Raw genomic sequence first — 19,681 nt, 5'->3', positions numbered from 1 at the left:
GCATAGTTGCAGAGATATAAGCCACCACGCCAGAAAACTTCATGTTACATCTGGTTTTTAATTGACCCATTCGGGTTTTTCAAGACGTTTCACTCACGTCACGTTTCATGTACAAAAAAAATTGTTGAAAATTGTGTGATGTACGGAACCCTTGAAACGCGAGTCCGAACTCCCACTTGACCAGTTTTTTTTATTTTTTGTTAGAAAGTGCATTGTTTTAGTTCCAAAACTAGATTTCTCATCCTTAATTTATCAGAAAATGATATATCACGTGCCCTAATAGGTATAGTTTTAGAGAAATGTTGCTCCAAGTGAAGCGCGGCGGCGTCGAACTTCCCCCCTCCCCCCCACTAAATGAGACGTGGCTCTCGACGGCTCCCGGTCTGTATCTGCTCAAGACCAGCTAACAATCAACTGTGCCAAGTTTCAGCGCATAATCTCAAAGTGCAAGGTGTCGTGCAGTAACAAACTAGCTAAAATGAGGTCTTATGTATTTCACTCACGGTACTATTTTACTTGTTTATTCAATTTTAAATAAATTCTGCGTCACGTCTGATCTGTTCGAGCGCGCTCACTTACTCTTTTATTATTTTATTATTATTTAGTGTCATAACCATTGTTGATTGTTGTTGATTGTTGATTACAATGAGTATTATTACAAATTGTTGATTAAAGTGAGGTAAAGAGCAGACTTGAGAAATGGCGGCATAAGCTGGAGAATGTTGGCCTGAAGATCAGCAGATCTAAAACCTGAGCATATGTTCTGCGATTTCGGCGGTCTCTCCAGTTTCGCTGCCATGGAACTCGATGGCGTTACGTTGCTGGTCTGCTCCGACTTCAAGTACCTCGGTTCGCTGGTACAGTGCGATGGCGATATTGACCGTGATGTGAAAAACCGAATTAGCACAGAATGGATGAAATGGCGACAGGTCACGGGAACCATTTGCGACTTCCGAATGCCTCTTCGATTGAAGGATAAAATTTATAAAACCATTATAAAAAAAAAATAGGAATAGAATAATAGGAACAAATTGACTTTTGTAATTTATATTAGTTCTTGCAATTTCTATTATCTGTTTGTTGAAATTATATTTGGGATTACTGAGCTGTTTGTAGAAATAAATAAACTTTACAGAAATAGTGAAAGGTGCATAATTATTACTAAAACTTAATTTTTTTCCCCAGTACAGAACTGTTTTTTAATTCCTGGTGATGATTTTTCTCTCAGTGTGTCGTCATGTATGGATCAGAGTGTTGGGCTCTAAAGGTGATGGATGAAAAGAGGTTGCATGTAGCAGAGATGAGAATGTTAAGATGGATGTGTGGGGTGACAAGAATAGATAGGATAAGGAATGAGTATATAAGAGGAAGCCTGAAAGTTGCACCCATAGTAGAAAAAGTAAGAGCGAATCGCCTAGCGTGGTACGGGCATGTGATGCGGAGGGATGAAAGTCATGTGACGAAAAAGGTATTACTAATGAATGTGCAGGGAAGTTATGGGAGAGAAAGACCGAGAAAAGGGTGGATAGACTGTGTGAGAGATGATATGAAGCGAACGCAAGTGAATGATGAGATGACGGGCGAGAGAGAGGTATGGAAGAAAAAGATATGCTGCGCCGACCCCAAATGAATGGGATAAGGGCAAGCGAATGATGATTACCATTGTTGATTACATAAGGTAACTAATCATTACTTGCGTGCTACAGCTGCGTGCAATACAATAGATATCATTTTATGGTATAGGAGGCAAACAAGAAGACGAATCGCCTGATGGTAAGCGATGGCCGCCGTGGCCCGCAACACCAGAAGAGTTGTAAGTACGTTGCCGGAAATTAAGAATCCCAGTACTACTCTTTTTATTGAAGGCCTGAAGGTCGGGTTCGAATCCTGGTACATATAATAAGGGAAGTTATTTTTGGGTTCCTGTGTTTTTTTTGTATTGATGTATAAGTCTTTATCTATTTATTATATGTATATACATGAGTAATACAGGAAGTTTCTTTTATGAGCCACTTAGATATCACGCAGTGAAAGAAAATGTTAATTGTTTGAAAATATAACTCTGTCTATATTTCGAGGTACAATTTATTTGGGGGTGACTCGTATATGTTTATAATATTAACCCAGAAAAATAGAAGACAATATAAATTAGTAGGTACGGACTTTGCATTCGCTCCTTACCCCTAGGTAGGTACTAGTACAAGTAGTGAAATAATCAAATAATCGGAAATAAAATCAAATCCCTAATGCTACCCTTATCTATGCCTGATTTATATTTATGTACAATAAATTGTATACAAATGTTTAGTAATTGTGTTAATGTATTTATTAAGCCTAAGCGAATATTTATAATAATGATATTGCCGGTATCGACCGAGCAGGCAATATTGTCCACTAATCCATTGCCAGCAAGTTTTGCTCAAACACCGCACCAGATATTTTATAACTTATTGAGAACTTAATGGCGGTGTTTCCCCTCATATGCGTAAAAATAACAGGGGAAACCGTTTAATACGATCACCTTTTATACGATTTCTCACACAATTAACGGTTAATTTTACAACAAATACATTGCCGGCAAGTTTTGCTCAAACATCGCCCCAGATGTTTTATAACTTATTAAGAACTAGATGGCGGTGTTACCCCTCATATGCCTGCCTACCTACCTACGAAGCAGGAGGTCCCGGTTCGAATCCTGGTAAGGGCATTCATTTGTGTGTTCATCGCAAATATTTGTTCCTGAGTTATGGATGTTTTCTATGTATATAAGTAGAATATATGTGTATATTATATATATCGTCGTCTAGTACCCACAACACAAGCCTTATTGAGCTTACTGTGGGACTAGGTTGATCTGTGTAAAAATTGTCCTTTATTTATTTATTTATTTATTTTATATGCGAAAAAATAACAGGGGAAACCGTTTACAACGATCACGTTTTATACGATTTCTCACACAATTAACGGTTAATTTTACATGTGCCTAGAACTTGTTTTTTATACATTTGTTTCCAGTTAAGACGCGTTTTTGACGTGGTCCTTACAGAATCTTCTAAACCTCTCGACGGACGCGCGTAGCTACAGCACAATATCAACCTTCGTTTATTGCCATAAGGTTCACAATATCGCGCCGCACACGATAGGCGTGGCGCTCAAGGAGTAAAGCGTGCTGTAATGTAACTTAGCTTACCTTATCCATTTCTTCATATAAGCACTTGGCCACTTCTTCACCTCGATTACAATCATGACTGACATGTTGGTTTACTGTAATAAACACATTTTTTTCTTCGGTTACCTCGATAGTTACTCAAGAAGTAAAGGCTCTCTACCTAAATGAGTATATCGCGTATAATGAAATTAAATTACATCCCATGATTTGCAACCAATCATTAATGATTATGATTATGACGTTTTGAACTCTTTTCAGCCAACGTGGTCAACAAGAGACTGAGGAAAAATAAAAATTAGATTATGCAAAACTACCCACATACATAAATACTGAACTGTACTGAACGAAAACTTTAAATTTTAAGGCAGTTCGTTCATGCACAATTAGGGCATAAAGTGAGTTATAGTAAGCTGGGATCATAACTGGTCACGCCTCATTAAACAAACGCCTATTAACCCTACGGTTTACAGATAGCAATATATTATGCTCTGCAGGGCATGCATGGAGGCAGATGAGACAGCCGCCCACGTCATTTTCGAATGACAGAGTACCGGGCACAACACCTCGGCTCACCGGGGTCTCTCCCAGAATTCGTCGGCAATGTCAAGGGTCTGCGAGCCTTCTTGATAGAGTCGGGTTGGCAAGAATAGTGCCACAAACCCATCACGCAAAATGGGCGCAATAACAATATATATACGACGTCGAGTTGCGGAAACCAAGCCCGCGAGAACCTATAACCTAGTTATACTAACGTACATAATTATCAATAGCGAGATGCACTGCGTTTGAGTAGACGCATTCGTTAGCGTTTAAGGCGTACATCAAAGAAAAAAAAAAACAATATTGAAATTGTCTCTGAATGATGAATAATTAAGTAACATTAAGAAGAATTATATATCAACGCTTTACTAAAGTACCTACACTAACTAGGTAGGTTACTTTTCAGGATGCTGAATTAAGTACCTAAGAGGAATAACTGTCGCGACTATTGAACCGATTCCGACTCGGGGCGAATCTCACGAGGTTTAAACTACTTTCTAACATACCTACTTAACGGTGAGCCAGTTAACGTGTTAATGTCATTTTGACGAAAGCTTCTGCAATTTATCTGACCTTCCAACTCAGAGGTACAAATGGGTCTTATTGAGATTAGTCCGGATTTTTTACGAATGTGTTCCTATTTATGTTTTAGTCGACCGGTAAATATATTAAGTATGAAATGATTTAACGTACCTATAGCGCATAAATTCCGACGAACAAACAAACAAGCAAGAAGCAAGCAGGGGTGTGAACCCGCGACCTTTGGACTGAAAGTCGCACGCTCTTACCGTTGTTAGGTAATACCAGCGCTTTATTGGGATATTTCCACCCAGGTTTGTCGAGAATAAGTTTGACTGGTATAGAATGCCTCATAGCATTAAGTTCGCCTTTACCTACATTAAATTTTGTTACTGAAATAAATTTTAAATAAATAAATAAAATGTATTTACCCCTGTCGCATGTCTGAGCTATTTGCCGAATAATCGATTCTTGGTTGTCTATTATTATATCGGTAGGAAATATACTCTTTATGAATTCTGTCCCTTTACTCTCCGCGTACCATCCGCGCTCATCTATCTGCAAAGTACAAACTAAGTATAAGAAGCTATTAGAAGCAATATGCCAATTTATGACAGTTTCTCCAAGTCGCTTTAGGATACGATTAATTTAAGGAATAACTGAAGAAATGTTTCTCTTAAAAAATGTTTTACTTATAAATAATTTAAAAGGGGATACCCACTTTATAAATGGAATTCATTGATCAATACAGTGATCATGCAATTTTGCAGCTCACTGTACACCCAGCAGACACATTGCCTATTAATGGAATTCAGTCATAAAGTGCCCATGCACTTTTGCAGCCGGATGTTTATCCGTGATTTAAAAACAAAACATCACAACTTACAACTCCTAATTTCTCCAATATACAGAGTCTGACACAAGTCTCGTTTGTTATTTTGCGGCAATTTCCTTCAACCACCTTTAATGTTTCGGGTGTTATCTGAAAATAACCGGAAAATAATAAGTGTAGGAAGAAAATTATAAACGAGAGTTAATAGAAACGTGAAGAGTGTTTATTTATGATTCAAGTCTACAGTTTATATAAGTACCTCCCGTGACACAGAATATTTTTCATCACACTTGCGAAGAAAAATTTTTGACAATAATTTCATTTTTAGTACAAGAGCTTTTATCGCTGACTGTATTGTTTTTCCACAGGCAACTATTTAATTAATTATAATTGCTTATACGGATGTACATATCAGGTCTTCCAGTAACAATTGTTTCAATACCTACATGCTACCCATATCGGGTGTGGCAATGACATGTGCTTATAATCATAAATTAATAAGTAAGGTTATGATGAGACCTTCAAATTGGTTTTTGATTTTATTTAAAATGTGTAATATTACAACTTCCGATATTAAAATACTGGATAGAGCCATAAAAGGAATTAAAATATTTATAATGAAGAAAAATATAGTTTTCATTGTTCCTTATGATCACATAAAACATTTTTAAGTCATATATTATGCTATTGATATGGTTCACAACAAACATTTTTTATGTCGCTGTAAAATATACTGATGTACGTTTCATTAATTAATTTTGTTATAGCCCCTAGAAGATTCAGTTTAAGTTTTATTTGTTAAGTAAAGCTTAGCGAATTATATTACAGTTTTTGTTTCGACCGATCGCGTTTCGTCTGCTGAAATTAACGTAATATTTTTAGGTTTTTTTAATATCACCGTTATTAAATGCATTATAAATTAATACATTACATTGAACTACTTATATTAAATGTTTTTACTTTATTATACATTGTTTACAATTAAAAATTTAATAGAATATAGTTTCACGGTATGCTTCAAAAAGTCCTAAGCCTTTATAATAACTTCATACTTTTTGACTTTAACTTTGACTTGGAAAATTTCACATATGGCGGTTCCAAGGATTTTTGAACCACGGTATGCTAAGAAAAGTCCTAAGCCTGTATAATAACCTTAGTTCAAATGGCTAAGTGCAATAATTTAAAAAATCATTATTGTCTAGGAAATTAAATGAGTTATTAGCTCCTGCTAAGCCTGCGTGAAAAACCACGCTTTATACGCAAGTGTGATGAAACAGTAATTTTTCACACAAAAGTGTAGAGCGCCAATCCTTTTTCTAATTTGTACCAGTTTGAACATTATTGTACACTTAATTGTAATTTTGAATATATTGCGTTATTTCTACTTTAGAATCACGATATCGTTTGATCCTCATAGATAAATAATAAACTGAAAAATGCGAGTCGGACTCGCCCATCGAGGGTTCCGTACTTTTTAGTATCTATATTATATTTATTTTTTACATTTATTTCCAAACCATTACCGCAATTTCCTTTTCGGGCTCCATCTCGTTCCCGTCGTCGTTTTTCTGTAGTACCTATTAACATAATAGTAGTTTCTACATAATGAAAGGCATTAAAATTCGAGTGTAGGTTTATGAAATCACACGAGTGTTTTAATGCCTAATTATGTACAGTTACATACACTGCTTTATTATCTACACACACATTATAAACTTTCTATGATATATTCACTAACCTCATATTACAGCCGACATGGGGTGCTTCGCTCTCTGGCGTAACTCACGGATATGAGGTGGCGTCTCCGAAATATCTTTATCGCATATTTTACACGAAACTTTTGTTATAGTTACTTTAAAAACAACAAAACAAACTTATTTTATACTTACAAATTACTTATAAGATAAATTGTACGTTAAATGCCGGCAAATGAAAACTTTTGTCACTCCCGTAGTAGTAGTAGGAGTAGTATTTTTAATTCAGGGACAATCTAGAGTCGGAGTCGATTGCCATATCGTTCGATACCAAACTAACTTGCGAGATTTGTCAATATTGTATGAAATTGGCATTTGATTTCGAATAAAACGTCATGTCGACTTATATTAGAATAGGGGTCAAATCAAATGGTTTTTTTTTCAGGGGTGTTCGAAATTTGAATGCATTAACAAATCGATTTTGATATAGTAATGAAGCTATTACAACTTTTTCACAGATGAGAAATTTGCTGTAATAAAACAGTTTATCATAATGTGGGCCATTATTTACGGATTTTGAAGGCATCATAGAGTGTTAATGATATGTGTGTAGATAAATTATATTAACACATGCTACTTACAAAATAGAGAAAATTGGATATCCCATAAAGTTAAGTATATTCAGAAAACCATTTGAATTGTTTAAAACGATACGTAGAGTAATACCATTTCTATAATAATTATTCTGTTTTTTTTATTCTTAATTTTAAATAATGATGATGAATAATGATTGCAAGATTCATTCTCATTCGATTAAAAAAGTCTGTTCTTGTCTTGTGCATGTTTATTTTTTCCCAACTCTGCTTCAAGCCGGCGCAATGGAGATTATGTGTTTGTTTTGTCTCCATATTTATTTTATCCAGTACTTACCTACTAATCTCACTATTCACTTTACTAGCATACAACGTCAAACTAATACAACTTTACTTATAGTAGGTATAATTATCTTTGGGGCAACCTACTTATATACAGATTGAACAAGTCCTACCTACGCAAAACATACACTGTGGATGAGTGCTAGGCGTAGGCGATGATATTCATATTTATGTGGTGTATACTTAATTACCTATATATTCGTACATGCTTACATAGAAAGCATCCATCACTCGGGAAAAAACTTTCAGTACTGATTATCACAAAAATTCTCCTAACATAATTCGAACCCAGGACCAATAGATAAAGTGTAATAAGTTAAAACAGTTACGGAAACCTTCATTATCCTTGGTCCGATACGGACTTGGTCGATTTTTATCACTGGCAAGATTTAAATGTAAACAAGTGACCACTTCAAGTGCAACCTGGCTGGAACGTCCGATAAAAATCAAAAATATATTTTTTTTTTTTTATTTTTTTTGGAAATTTAATCGTAATTAACTAATCATTACTTGCGTGCTACAGCTGCGTGCAATACAATAGATATCATTTTATGGTATAGGAGATAGAAGGCAAACAAGCAGACGAATCGCCTGATGGTAAGCGATGGCCGCCGTCGCCCGCAACACCAGAAGAGTTGTAAGTGCGTTGCCGGAAATTAAGAATCCCAGTACGTTCTTTTTATTGAAGGCTTGAAGGTCGGGTTCGAATCCTGGTACCTATAAGGGAAGTTATTTTTGGGTTCCTGAGTTATGGATGTTTTCTATGTATTTATGTATAAGTCTTTATCTATTTATTATATGTATATACATGAGTAATACAGGAAGTTTCTTTAATGAGCCACTTAGATATCACGCAGTGAAAGAAAATGTTAATTGTTTGAAAATATAACTCTGTCTATTTTTCGAGGTACAATTTATCTGGGGGTGATTCGTATAGTTTTATAATATTAACCCGGAAAAATTCTAGATAATAAAAATTTGTAGGTACGGAGTTTGCTTTCGCTCCTTACCCTTAGGTAGGCACTAGTACATGTAGTAAAATAATCAAATAAACGGAAATAAAATCAAATACCTTTGTTCGTTATGCTACCCTTATCTATGTCTGATTTATATTGATTATAAATTGTATACAAATGTTTAGTAATTGTGTTAATGTATTTATTAAGCCTAAGCGAATTTTAATAATAATGATATTGCCGGTATCGACCGAGCAGGCAATATTGTCCACAAATACATTGCCGGCAAGTTTTGCTCAAACATCGCCCCAGATGTTTTATAACTTATTAAGAACTAGATGGCGGTGTTACCCCTCATATGCCTGCCTACCTAGCTACGAAGCAGGAGGTCCCGGGTTCGAATCCTGGTAAGGGCATTCATTTGTGTGTTCATCGCAAATATTTGTTCCTGAGTTATGGATGTTTTCTATGTATATAAGTGGAATATATGTGTATATTATATATATCGTCGTCTAGTACCCACAACACAAGCCTTATTGAGCTTACTGTGGGACTAGGTTGATCTGTGTAAAAATTGTCCTTTATTTATTTATTTTATATGCGAAAAAATAACAGGGGAAACCGTTTACAACGATCACGTTTTATACGATTTCTCACACAATTAACGGTTAATTTTACATGTGCCTAGAACTTGTTTTTTATACATTTGTTTCCAGTTAAGACGCGTTTTTGACGTGGTCCTTACAGAATCTTCTAAACCTCTCGACGGACGCGCGTAGCTACAGCACAATATCAACCTTCGTTTATTGCCATAAGGTTCACAATATCGCGCCGCACACGATAGGCGTGGCGCTCAAGGAGTAAAGCGTGCTGTAATGTAACTTAGCTTACCTTATCCATTTCTTCATATAAGCACTTGGCCACTTCTTCACCTCGATTACAATCATGACTGACATGTTGGTTTACTGTAATAAACACATTTTTTTCTTCGGTTACCTCGATAGTTACTCAAGAAGTAAAGGCTCTCTACCTAAATGAGTATATCGCGTATAATGAAATTAAATTACATCCCATGATTTGCAACCAATCATTAATGATTATGATTATGACGTTTTGAACTCTTTTCAGCCAACGTGGTCAACAAGAGACTGAGGAAAAATAAAAATTAGATTATGCAAAACTACCCACATACATAAATACTGAACTGTACTGAACGAAAACTTTAAATTTTAAGGCAGTTCGTTCATGCACAATTAGGGCATAAAGTGAGTTATAGTAAGCTGGGATCATAACTGGTCACGCCTCATTAAACAAACGCCTATTAACCCTTCGGGTGGCAGCACCTCCGGTTGAACGGCAGGAGAAATGGCGCGGCCATTTTTTTAAATATGCCTTTGCGTGCCAGAGGCCGCGAGAAGGTTCGGTCATAACAAGCCCGTAATTGGCAGAGACCGTCTCGCGGCATCTGTGCGACGTTGCATTACGCGCCTAAAATAAAACCGTTAAAATTATGCCTTGCTTGCTCACTCTTGCAAGATGCATTCGTCAATAAACAAGGATAGTATTCCCTAACGGTCGAATTCCCGCGTAAAACAAAGTCACGCGCCAAATTCGCGATAATCACCCGTTGAGGCCCCGCCACTTGACGTATATTTTTCCAAAATGGCTGCGCCACTCAACCGGCTTGTTATGTCTGTCCGTCTCGCGGCCACTGCCACTTACCGTAGAGACCTCGAGGAGGACAATGCCACTCGAAGGGTTAACCCTACGGTTTACAGACAGCAATATATTATGCTCTGCAGGGCATGCATGGAGGCAGATGAGACAGCCGCCCACGTCATTTTCGAATGACAGAGTACCGGGCACAACACCTCGGCTCACCGGGGTCTCTCCCAGAATTCGTCGGCAATGTCAAGGGTCTGCGAGCCTTCTTGATAGAGTCGGGTTGGCAAGAATAGTGCCACAAACCCATCACAAAAAAGGGCGCAATAACAATATATATACGACGTCGAGTTGCGGAAACCAAGCCCGCGAGAACCTATAACCTAGTTATACTAACGTACATAATTATCAATAGCGAGATGCACTGCGTTTGAGTAGACGCATTCGTTAGCGTTTAAGGCGTACATCAAAGAAAAAAAAACCACAATATTGAAAATGTCTCTGAATGATGAATAATTAAGTAACATTAAGTAGAATTATATATCAACGCTTTACTAAAGTACCTACACTAACTAGGTAGGTTACTTTTCAGGATGCTGAATTAAGTACCTAAGAGGAATAACTGTCGCAACTATTGAACCGATTCCGACTCGGGGCGAATCTCACGAGGTTAAAACTACTTTCTAACATACCTACTTAACGGTGAGCCAGTTAACGTGTTAATGTCATTTTGACGAAAGCTTCTGCAATTTATCTGACCTTCCAACTCAGAGGTACAAATGGGTCTTATTGAGATTAGTCCGGATTTTTTACGAATGTGTTCCTATTTATGTTTTAGTCGACCGGTAAATATATTAAGTATGAAATGATTTAACGTACCTATAGCGCATAAATTCCGACGAACAAACAAACAAGCAAGAAGCAAGCAGGGGTGTGAACCCGCGACCTTTGGACTGAAAGTCGCACGCTCTTACCGTTGTTAGGTAATACCAGCGCTTTATTGGGATATTTCCACCCAGGTTTGTCGAGAATAAGTTTGACTGGTATAGAATGCCTCATAGCATTAAGTTCGCCTTTACCTACATTAAATTTTGTTACTGAAATAAATTTTAAATAAATAAATATAATGTATTTACCCCTGTCGCATGTCTGAGCTATTTGCCGAATAATCGATTCTTGGTTGTCTATTATTATATCGGTAGGAAATATACTCTTTATGAATTCTGTCCCTTTACTCTCCGCGTACCATCCGCGCTCATCTATCTGCAAAGTACAAACTAAGTATAAGAAGCTATTAGAAGCAATATGCCAATTTATGACTGTTTCTCCAAGTCGCTTTAGGATACGATTAATTTAAGGAATAACTGAAGAAATGTTTCTCTTAAAAAAAGTTTTACTTATAAATAATTTAAAAGGGGATACCCACTTTATAAATGGAATTCATTGATCAATACAGTGATCATGCAATTTTGCAGCTCACTGTACACCCAGCAGACACATTGCCTATTAATGGAATTCAGTCATAAAGTGCCCATGCACTTTTGCAGCCGTATGTTTATCCGTGATTTAAAAACAAAACATCACAACTTACAACTCCTAATTTCTCCAATATACAGAGTCTGACACAAGTCTCGTTTGTTATTTTGCGGCAATTTCCTTCAACCACCTTTAATGTTTCGGGTGTTATCTGAAAATAACCGGAAAATAATAAGTGTATGAAGAAAATTATAAACGAGAGTTAATAGAAACGTGAAGAGTGTTTATTTATGATTCAAGTCTACAGTTTATATAAGTACCTCCCGTGACACAGAATATTTTTCATCACACTTGCAAAGAAAAATTTTTGGCAATAATTTCATTTTTAGTACAAGAGCTTTTATCGCTGACTGTGTTGTTTTTCCACAGGCAACTATTTAATTAATTATAATTGCTTATATGTATGTACATATCAGGTCTTCCAGTAACAATTGTTTCAATACCTACATGCTACCCATATCGGGTGTGGCAATGACATGTGCTTATAATCATAAATTAATAAGCAAGGTTATGATGAGACCTTCAAATTGGTTTTTGATTTTATTTAAAATGTGTAATATATTACAACTTCCGATATTAAAATACTGGATAGAGCCATAAAAGGAATTAAAATATTTATAATGAAGAAAAATATAGTTTTCATTGTTCCTTATGTTCACATAAAACATTTTTAAGTCATATATTATGCTATTGATATGGTTCACAACAAACATTTTTTATGTCGCTGTAAAATATACTGATGTATGTTTCATTAATTAATTTTGTTATAGCCCCTAGAAGATTCAGTTTAAGTTTGATTTGTTAAGTAAAGCTTAGCGAATTATATTACAGTTTTTGTTTCGACCGATCGCGTTTCGTCTGCTGAAATTAACGTTATATTTTCTAGGTTTTTTTTTTAATATCACCGTTATTAAATGCATTATAAATTAATATATTACATTGTACTACTATTATTAAATGTCCTTTTTTACTTTATTATACATTTTTTTACAATTAAAAATTTAATAGAATATAGTTTCACGGTATGCTTCAAAAAGTCCTAAGCCTTTATAATAACTTCATACTTTTTGACTTTAACTTTGACTTGGAAAATTTCACATATGGCGGTTCCAAGGATTTTTGAACCACGGTATGCTAAGAAAAGTCCTAAGCCTGTATAATAACCTTAGTTCAAATGGCTAAGTGCAATAATTTAAAAAATCATTATTGTCTAGGAAATTTTAAATGAGTTATTGGCTCCTGCTAAGCCTGCGTGAAAAACCACGCTTTATACGCAAGTGTGATGAAACAGTAATTTTTCACACAAAAGTGTAGAGCGGCAATCCTTTTGCTAATTTGTACCAGCTTGAACATTATTGTACACTTAATTGTAATTTTGAATATATTGTGTTATTTCTACTTTAGAATCACGATATCGTTTGATCCTCATAGATAAATAATAAACTGAAAAATGCGAGTCGGACTCGCCCATCGATGGTTCCGTACTTTTTAGTATCTATATTATATTTATTTTTTACATTTATTTCCAAACCATTACCGCAATTTCCTTTTCGGGCTCCATCTCGTTCCCGTCGTCGTTTTTCTGTAGTACCTATTAACATAATAGTAGTTTCTACATAATGAAAGGCATTAAAATTCGAGTGTAGGTTTATGAAATCACACGAGTGTTTTAATGCCTAATTATGTACAGTTACATACACTGCTTTATTATCTACACACACATTATAAACTTTCTATGATATATTCACTAACCTCATATTACAGCCGACATTGGGGTGCTTCGCTCTCTGGCGTAACTCACGGATATGAGGTGGCGTCTCCGAAATATCTTTATCGCATATTTTACACGAAACTTTTGTTATAGTTACTTTAAAAACAACAAAACAAACTTATTTTATACTTACAAATTACTTATAAGATAAATTGTACGTTAAATGCCGGCAAATGAAAACTTTTGTCACGCCCGTAGTAGTAGTAGGAGTAGTATTTTTAATTCAGGGACAATCTAGAGTCGGGGTCGATTGCCATATCGTTCGATACCAAACTAACTTGCGAGATTTGTCAATATTGTATGAAATTGGCATTTGATTTCGAATAAAACGTCATGTCGACTTATATTAGAATAGGGGTCAAATCAAATGGTTTTTTTTCAGGGGTGTTCGAAATTTGAATGCATTAACAAATCGATTTTGATATAGTAATGAAGCTATTACAACTTTTTCACAGATGAGAAATTTGCTGTAATAAAACAGTTTATCATAATGTGGGCCATTATTTACGGATTTTGAAGGCATCATAGAGTGTTAATGATATGTGTGTAGATAAATTATATTAACACATGCTACTTACAAAATAGAGAAAATTGGATATCCCATAAAGTTAAGTATATTCAGAAAACCATTTGAATTGTTTAAAACGATACGTAGAGTAATACCATTTCTATAATAATTATTCTGTTTTTTTATTCTTAATTTTAAATAATGATGATGAATAATGATTGCAAGATTCATTCTCATTCGATTAAAAAAGTCTGTTCTTGTCTTGTGCATGTTTATTTTTTCCCAACTCTGCTTCAAGCCGGCGCAATGGAGATTATGTGTTTGTTTTGTCTCCATATTTATTTTATCCAGTACTTACCTACTAATCTCACTATTCACTTTACTAGCATACAACGTCAAACTAATACAACTTTACTTATAGTAGGTATAATTATCTTTGGGGCAACCTACTTATATACAGATTGAACAAGTCCTACCTACGCAAAACATACACTATGGATGAGTGCTAGGCGTAGGCGATGATATTCATATTTATGTGGTGTATACTTAATTACCTATATATTCGTACATGCTTACATAGAAAGCATCCATCACTCGGGAAAAAACTTTCAGTACTGATTATCACAAAAATTCTCCTAACATAATTCGAACCCAGGACCAATAGATAAAGTGTAATAAGTTAAAACAGTTACGGAAACCTTCATTATCCTTGGTCCGATACGGACTTGGTCGATTTTTATCACTGGCAAGATTTAAATGTAAACAAGTGACCACTTCAAGTGCAACCTGGCTGGAACGTCCGATAAAAATCAAAAATATAATTTTTTTTTTATTTTTTTTGGAAATTTAATCGTAATTAACTAATCATTACTTGCGTGCTACAGCTGCGTGCAATACAATAGATATCATTTTATGGTATAGGAGATAGAAGGCAAACAAGCAGACGAATCGCCTGATGGTAAGCGATGGCCGCCGTCGCCCGCAACACCAGAAGAGTTGTAAGTGCGTTGCCGGAAATTAAGAATCCCAGTACGTTCTTTTTATTGAAGGCTTGAAGGTCGGGTTCGAATCCTGGTACCTATAAGGGAAGTTATTTTTGGGTTCCTGAGTTATGGATGTTTTCTATGTATTTATGTATAAGTCTTTATCTATTTATTATATGTATATACATGAGTAATACAGGAAGTTTCTTTAATGAGCCACTTAGATATCACGCAGTGAAAGAAAATGTTAATTGTTTGAAAATATAACTCTGTCTATTTTTCGAGGTACAATTTATCTGGGGGTGATTCGTATAGTTTTATAATATTAACCCGGAAAAATTGTAGATAATAAAAATTTGTAGGTACGGAGTTTGCTTTCGCTCCTTACCCTTAGGTAGGCACTAGTACAAGTAGTAAAATAATCAAATAAACGGAAATAAAATCAAATACCTTTGTTCGTTATGCTACCCTTATCTATGTCTGATTTATATTGATTATAAATTGTATACAAATGTTTAGTAATTGTGTTAATGTATTTATTAAGCCTAAGCGAATTTTAATAATAATGATATTGCCGGTATCGACCGAGCAGGCAATATTGTCCACAAATACATTGCCGGCAAGTTTTGCTCAAACATCGCCCCAGATGTTTTATAACTTATTAAGAACTAGATGGCGGTGTTACCCCTCATATGCCTGCCTACCTACCTACGAAGCAGGAGGTCCCGGGTTCGAATCCTGGTAAGGGCATTCATTTGTGTGTTCATCGCAAATATTTGTTCCTGAGTTATGGATGTTTTCTATGTATATAAGTAGAATATATGTGTATATTATATATATCGTCGTCTAGTACCCACACCACAAGCCTTATTGAGCTTACTGTGGGACTAGGTTGATCTGTGTAAAAATTGTCCTTTATTTATTTATTTTATATGCGAAAAAATAACAGGGGAAACCGTTTACAACGATCACGTTTTATACGATTTCTCACACAATTAACGGTTAATTTTACATGTGCCTAGAACTTGTTTTTTATACATTTGTTTCCAGTTAAGACGCGTTTTTGACGTGGTCCTTACAGAATCTTCTAAACCTCTCGACGGACGCGCGTAGCTACAGCACAATATCAACCTTCGTTTATTGCCATAAGGTTCACAATATCGCGCCGCACACGATAGGCGTGGCGCTCAAGGAGTAAAGCGTGCTGTAATGTAACTTAGCTTACCTTATCCATTTCTTCATATAAGCACTTGGCCACTTCTTCACCTCGATTACAATCATGACTGACATGTTGGTTTACTGTAATAAACACATTTTTTTCTTCGGTTACCTCGATAGTTACTCAAGAAGTAAAGGCTCTCTACCTAAATGAGTATATCGCGTATGATGAAATTAAATTACATCCCATGATTTGCAACCAATCATTAATGATTATGATTATGACGTTTTGAACTCTTTTCAGCCAACGTGGTCAACAAGAGACTGAGGAAAAATAAAAATTAGATTATGCAAAACTACCCACATACATAAATACTGAACTGTACTGAACGAAAACTTTAAATTTTAAGGCAGTTCGTTCATGCACAATTAGGGCATAAAGTGAGTTATAGTAAGCTGGGATCATAACTGGTCACGCCTCATTAAACAAACGCCTATTAACCCTACGGTTTACAGATAGCAATATATTATGCTCTGCAGGGCATGCATGGAGGCAGATGAGACAGCCGCCCACGTCATTTTCGAATGACAGAGTACCGGGCACAACACCTCGGCTCACCGGGGTCTCTCCCAGAATTCGTCGGCAATGTCAAGGGTCTGCGAGCCTTCTTGATAGAGTCGGGTTGGCAAGAATAGTGCCACAAACCCATCACGCAAAATGGGCGCAATAACAATATATATACGACGTCGAGTTGCGGAAACCAAGCCCGCGAGAACCTATAACCTAGTTATACTAACGTACATAATTATCAATAGCGAGATGCACTGCGTTTGAGTAGACGCATTCGTTAGCGTTTAAGGCGTACATCAAAGAAAAAAAAAACACAATATTGAAATTGTCTCTGAATGATGAATAATTAAGTAACATTAAGAAGAATTATATATCAACGCTTTACTAAAGTACCTACACTAACTAGGTAGGTTACTTTTCAGGATGCTGAATTAAGTACCTAAGAGGAATAACTGTCGCGACTATTGAACCGATTCCGACTCGGGGCGAATCTCGCGAGGTTAAAACTACTTTCTAACATACCTACTTAACGGTGAGCCAGTTAACGTGTTAACCCTTTATAAGGCCCGTTGACAGGGACGTGCTATCGCAGAATTTGTTGCAGCTATCAGAAGCCTACATTTCAAAAATCTATTTTAAAAGCAAGTTGAATATTCAATTAATGCAAACGATTTTGAGCCCTATTATTAAAACAGTATGGTTGAATTTCTGATTGAGCGTATGTGGTCGATATATCGCCTCTGCCTTATAAAGGGTTAATGTCATTTTGACGAAAGCTTCTGCAATTTATCTGACCTTCCAACTCAGAGGTACAAATGGGTCTTATTGAGATTAGTACGGATTTTTTACGAATGTGTTCCTATTTATGTTTTAGTCAACCGGTAAATATATTAAGTATGAAATGATTTAACGTACCTATAGCGCATAAATTCCGACGAACAAACAAACAAGCAAGAAGCAAGCAGGGGTGTGAACCCGCGACCTTTGGACTGAAAGTCGCACGCTCTTACCGTTGTTAGGTAATACCAGCGCTTTATTGGGATATTTCCACCCAGGTTTGTCGAGAATAAGTTTGACTGGTATAGAATGCCTCATAGCATTAAGTTCGCCTTTACCTACATTAAATTTTGTTACTGAAATAAATTTTAAATAAATAAATATAATGTATTTACCCCTGTCGCATGTCTGAGCTATTTGCCGAATAATCGATTCTTGGTTGTCTATTATTATATCGGTAGGAAATATACTCTTTATGAATTCTGTCCCTTTACTCTCCGCGTACCATCCGCGCTCATCTATCTGCAAAGTACAAACTAAGTATAAGAAGCTATTAGAAGCAATATGCCAATTTATGACAGTTTCTCCAAGTCGCTTTAGGATACGATTAACTTAAGGAATAACTGAAGAAATGTTTCTCTTAAAAAATGTTTTACTTATAAATAATGTAAAAGGGGATACCCACTTTATAAATGGAATTCATTGATCAATACAGTGATCATGCAATTTTGCAGCTCACTGTACACCCAGCAGACACATTGCTTATTAATGGAATTCAGTCATAAAATGCCCATGCACTTTTGCAGCCGGATGTTTATCCGTGATTTAAAAACAAAACATCACAACTTACAACTCCTAATTTCTCCAATATACAGAGTCTGACACAAGTCTCGTTTGTTATTTTGCGGCAATTTCCTTCAACCACCTTTAATGTTTCGGGTGTTATCTGAAAATAACCGGAAAATAATAAGTGTATGAAGAAAATTATAAACGAGAGTTAATAGAAACGTGAAGAGTGTTTATTTATGATTCAAGTCTACAGTTTATATAAGTACCTCCCGTGACACAGAATATTTTTCATCACACTTGCGAAGAAAAATTTTTGACAATAATTTCATTTTTAGTACAAGAGCTTTTATCGCTGACTGTATTGTTTTTCCACAGGCAACTATTTAATTAATTATAATTGCTTATACGTATGTACATATCAGGTCTTCCAGTAACAATTGTTTCAATACCTACATGCTACCCATATCGGGTGTGGCAATGACATGTGCTTATAATCATAAATTAATAAGTAAGGTTATGATGAGACCTTCAAATTGGTTTTTGATTTTATTTAAAATGTGTAATATTACAACTTCCGATATTAAAATACTGGATAGAGCCATAAAAGGAATTAAAATATTTATAATGAAGAAAAATATAGTTTTCATTGTTCCTTATGATCACATAAAACATTTTTAAGTCATATATTATGCTATTGATATGGTTCACAACAAACATTTTTTATGTCGCTGTAAAATATACTGATGTATGTTTCATTAATTAATTTTGTTATAGCCCCTAGAAGATTCAGTTTAAGTTTGATTTGTTAAGTAAAGCTTAGCGAATTATATTACAGTTTTTGTTTCGACCGATCGCGTTTCGTCTGCTGAAATTAACGTTATATTTTCTAGGTTTTTTTTAATATCACCGTTATTAAATGCATTATAAATTAATATATTACATTGTACTACTATTATTAAATGTCCTTTTTTACTTTATTATACATTTTTTTACAATTAAAAATTTAATAGAATATAGTTTCACGGTATGCTTCAAAAAGTCCTAAGCCTTTATAATAACTTCATACTTTTTGACTTTAACTTTGACTTGGAAAATTTCACATATGGCGGTTCCAAGGATTTTTGAACCACGGTATGCTAAGAAAAGTCCTAAGCCTGTATAATAACCTTAGTTCAAATGGCTAAGTGCAATAATTTAAAAAATCATTATTGTCTAGGAAATTAAATGAGTTATTGGCTCCTGCTAAGCCTGCGTGAAAAACCACGCTTTATACGCAAGTGT

General features: G+C 35.3%; 1 protein-coding gene across 1 annotated transcript in view; it reads right to left on the bottom strand.

Annotated features, from left to right (window-relative positions):
* LOC134669318 (uncharacterized) overlaps positions 1–18,560 on the bottom strand; it is a 31,311-nt gene extending 12,751 nt beyond the window's left edge. Inside the window, exons 1-11 of the mRNA XM_063526826.1 lie at positions 18,462–18,560; positions 18,007–18,133; positions 16,331–16,404; positions 13,381–13,434; positions 11,899–11,994; positions 11,444–11,570; positions 9,537–9,610; positions 6,584–6,637; positions 5,115–5,210; positions 4,660–4,786; positions 3,191–3,264 (exon numbers count right to left, since the gene is read on the bottom strand). Coding sequence (XP_063382896.1) covers positions 3,191–3,264; positions 4,660–4,786; positions 5,115–5,210; positions 6,584–6,637; positions 9,537–9,610; positions 11,444–11,570; positions 11,899–11,994; positions 13,381–13,434; positions 16,331–16,339 — 711 coding nt within the window. The 5' untranslated portion in view covers positions 16,340–16,404; positions 18,007–18,133; positions 18,462–18,560. The remainder of the gene's footprint in view (positions 1–3,190; positions 3,265–4,659; positions 4,787–5,114; positions 5,211–6,583; positions 6,638–9,536; positions 9,611–11,443; positions 11,571–11,898; positions 11,995–13,380; positions 13,435–16,330; positions 16,405–18,006; positions 18,134–18,461) is intronic.
* Between the last annotated feature and the right edge of the window lie 1,121 nt (positions 18,561–19,681).

Source organism: Cydia fagiglandana, chromosome 12 (genome assembly GCF_963556715.1).
Source record: "Cydia fagiglandana chromosome 12, ilCydFagi1.1, whole genome shotgun sequence".
NCBI lineage: Eukaryota > Metazoa > Arthropoda > Insecta > Lepidoptera > Tortricidae > Cydia > Cydia fagiglandana.
The sequence above is the reverse complement of the archived record's forward strand: the minus strand, read 5'-3'. Positions and strand labels throughout refer to the sequence as shown.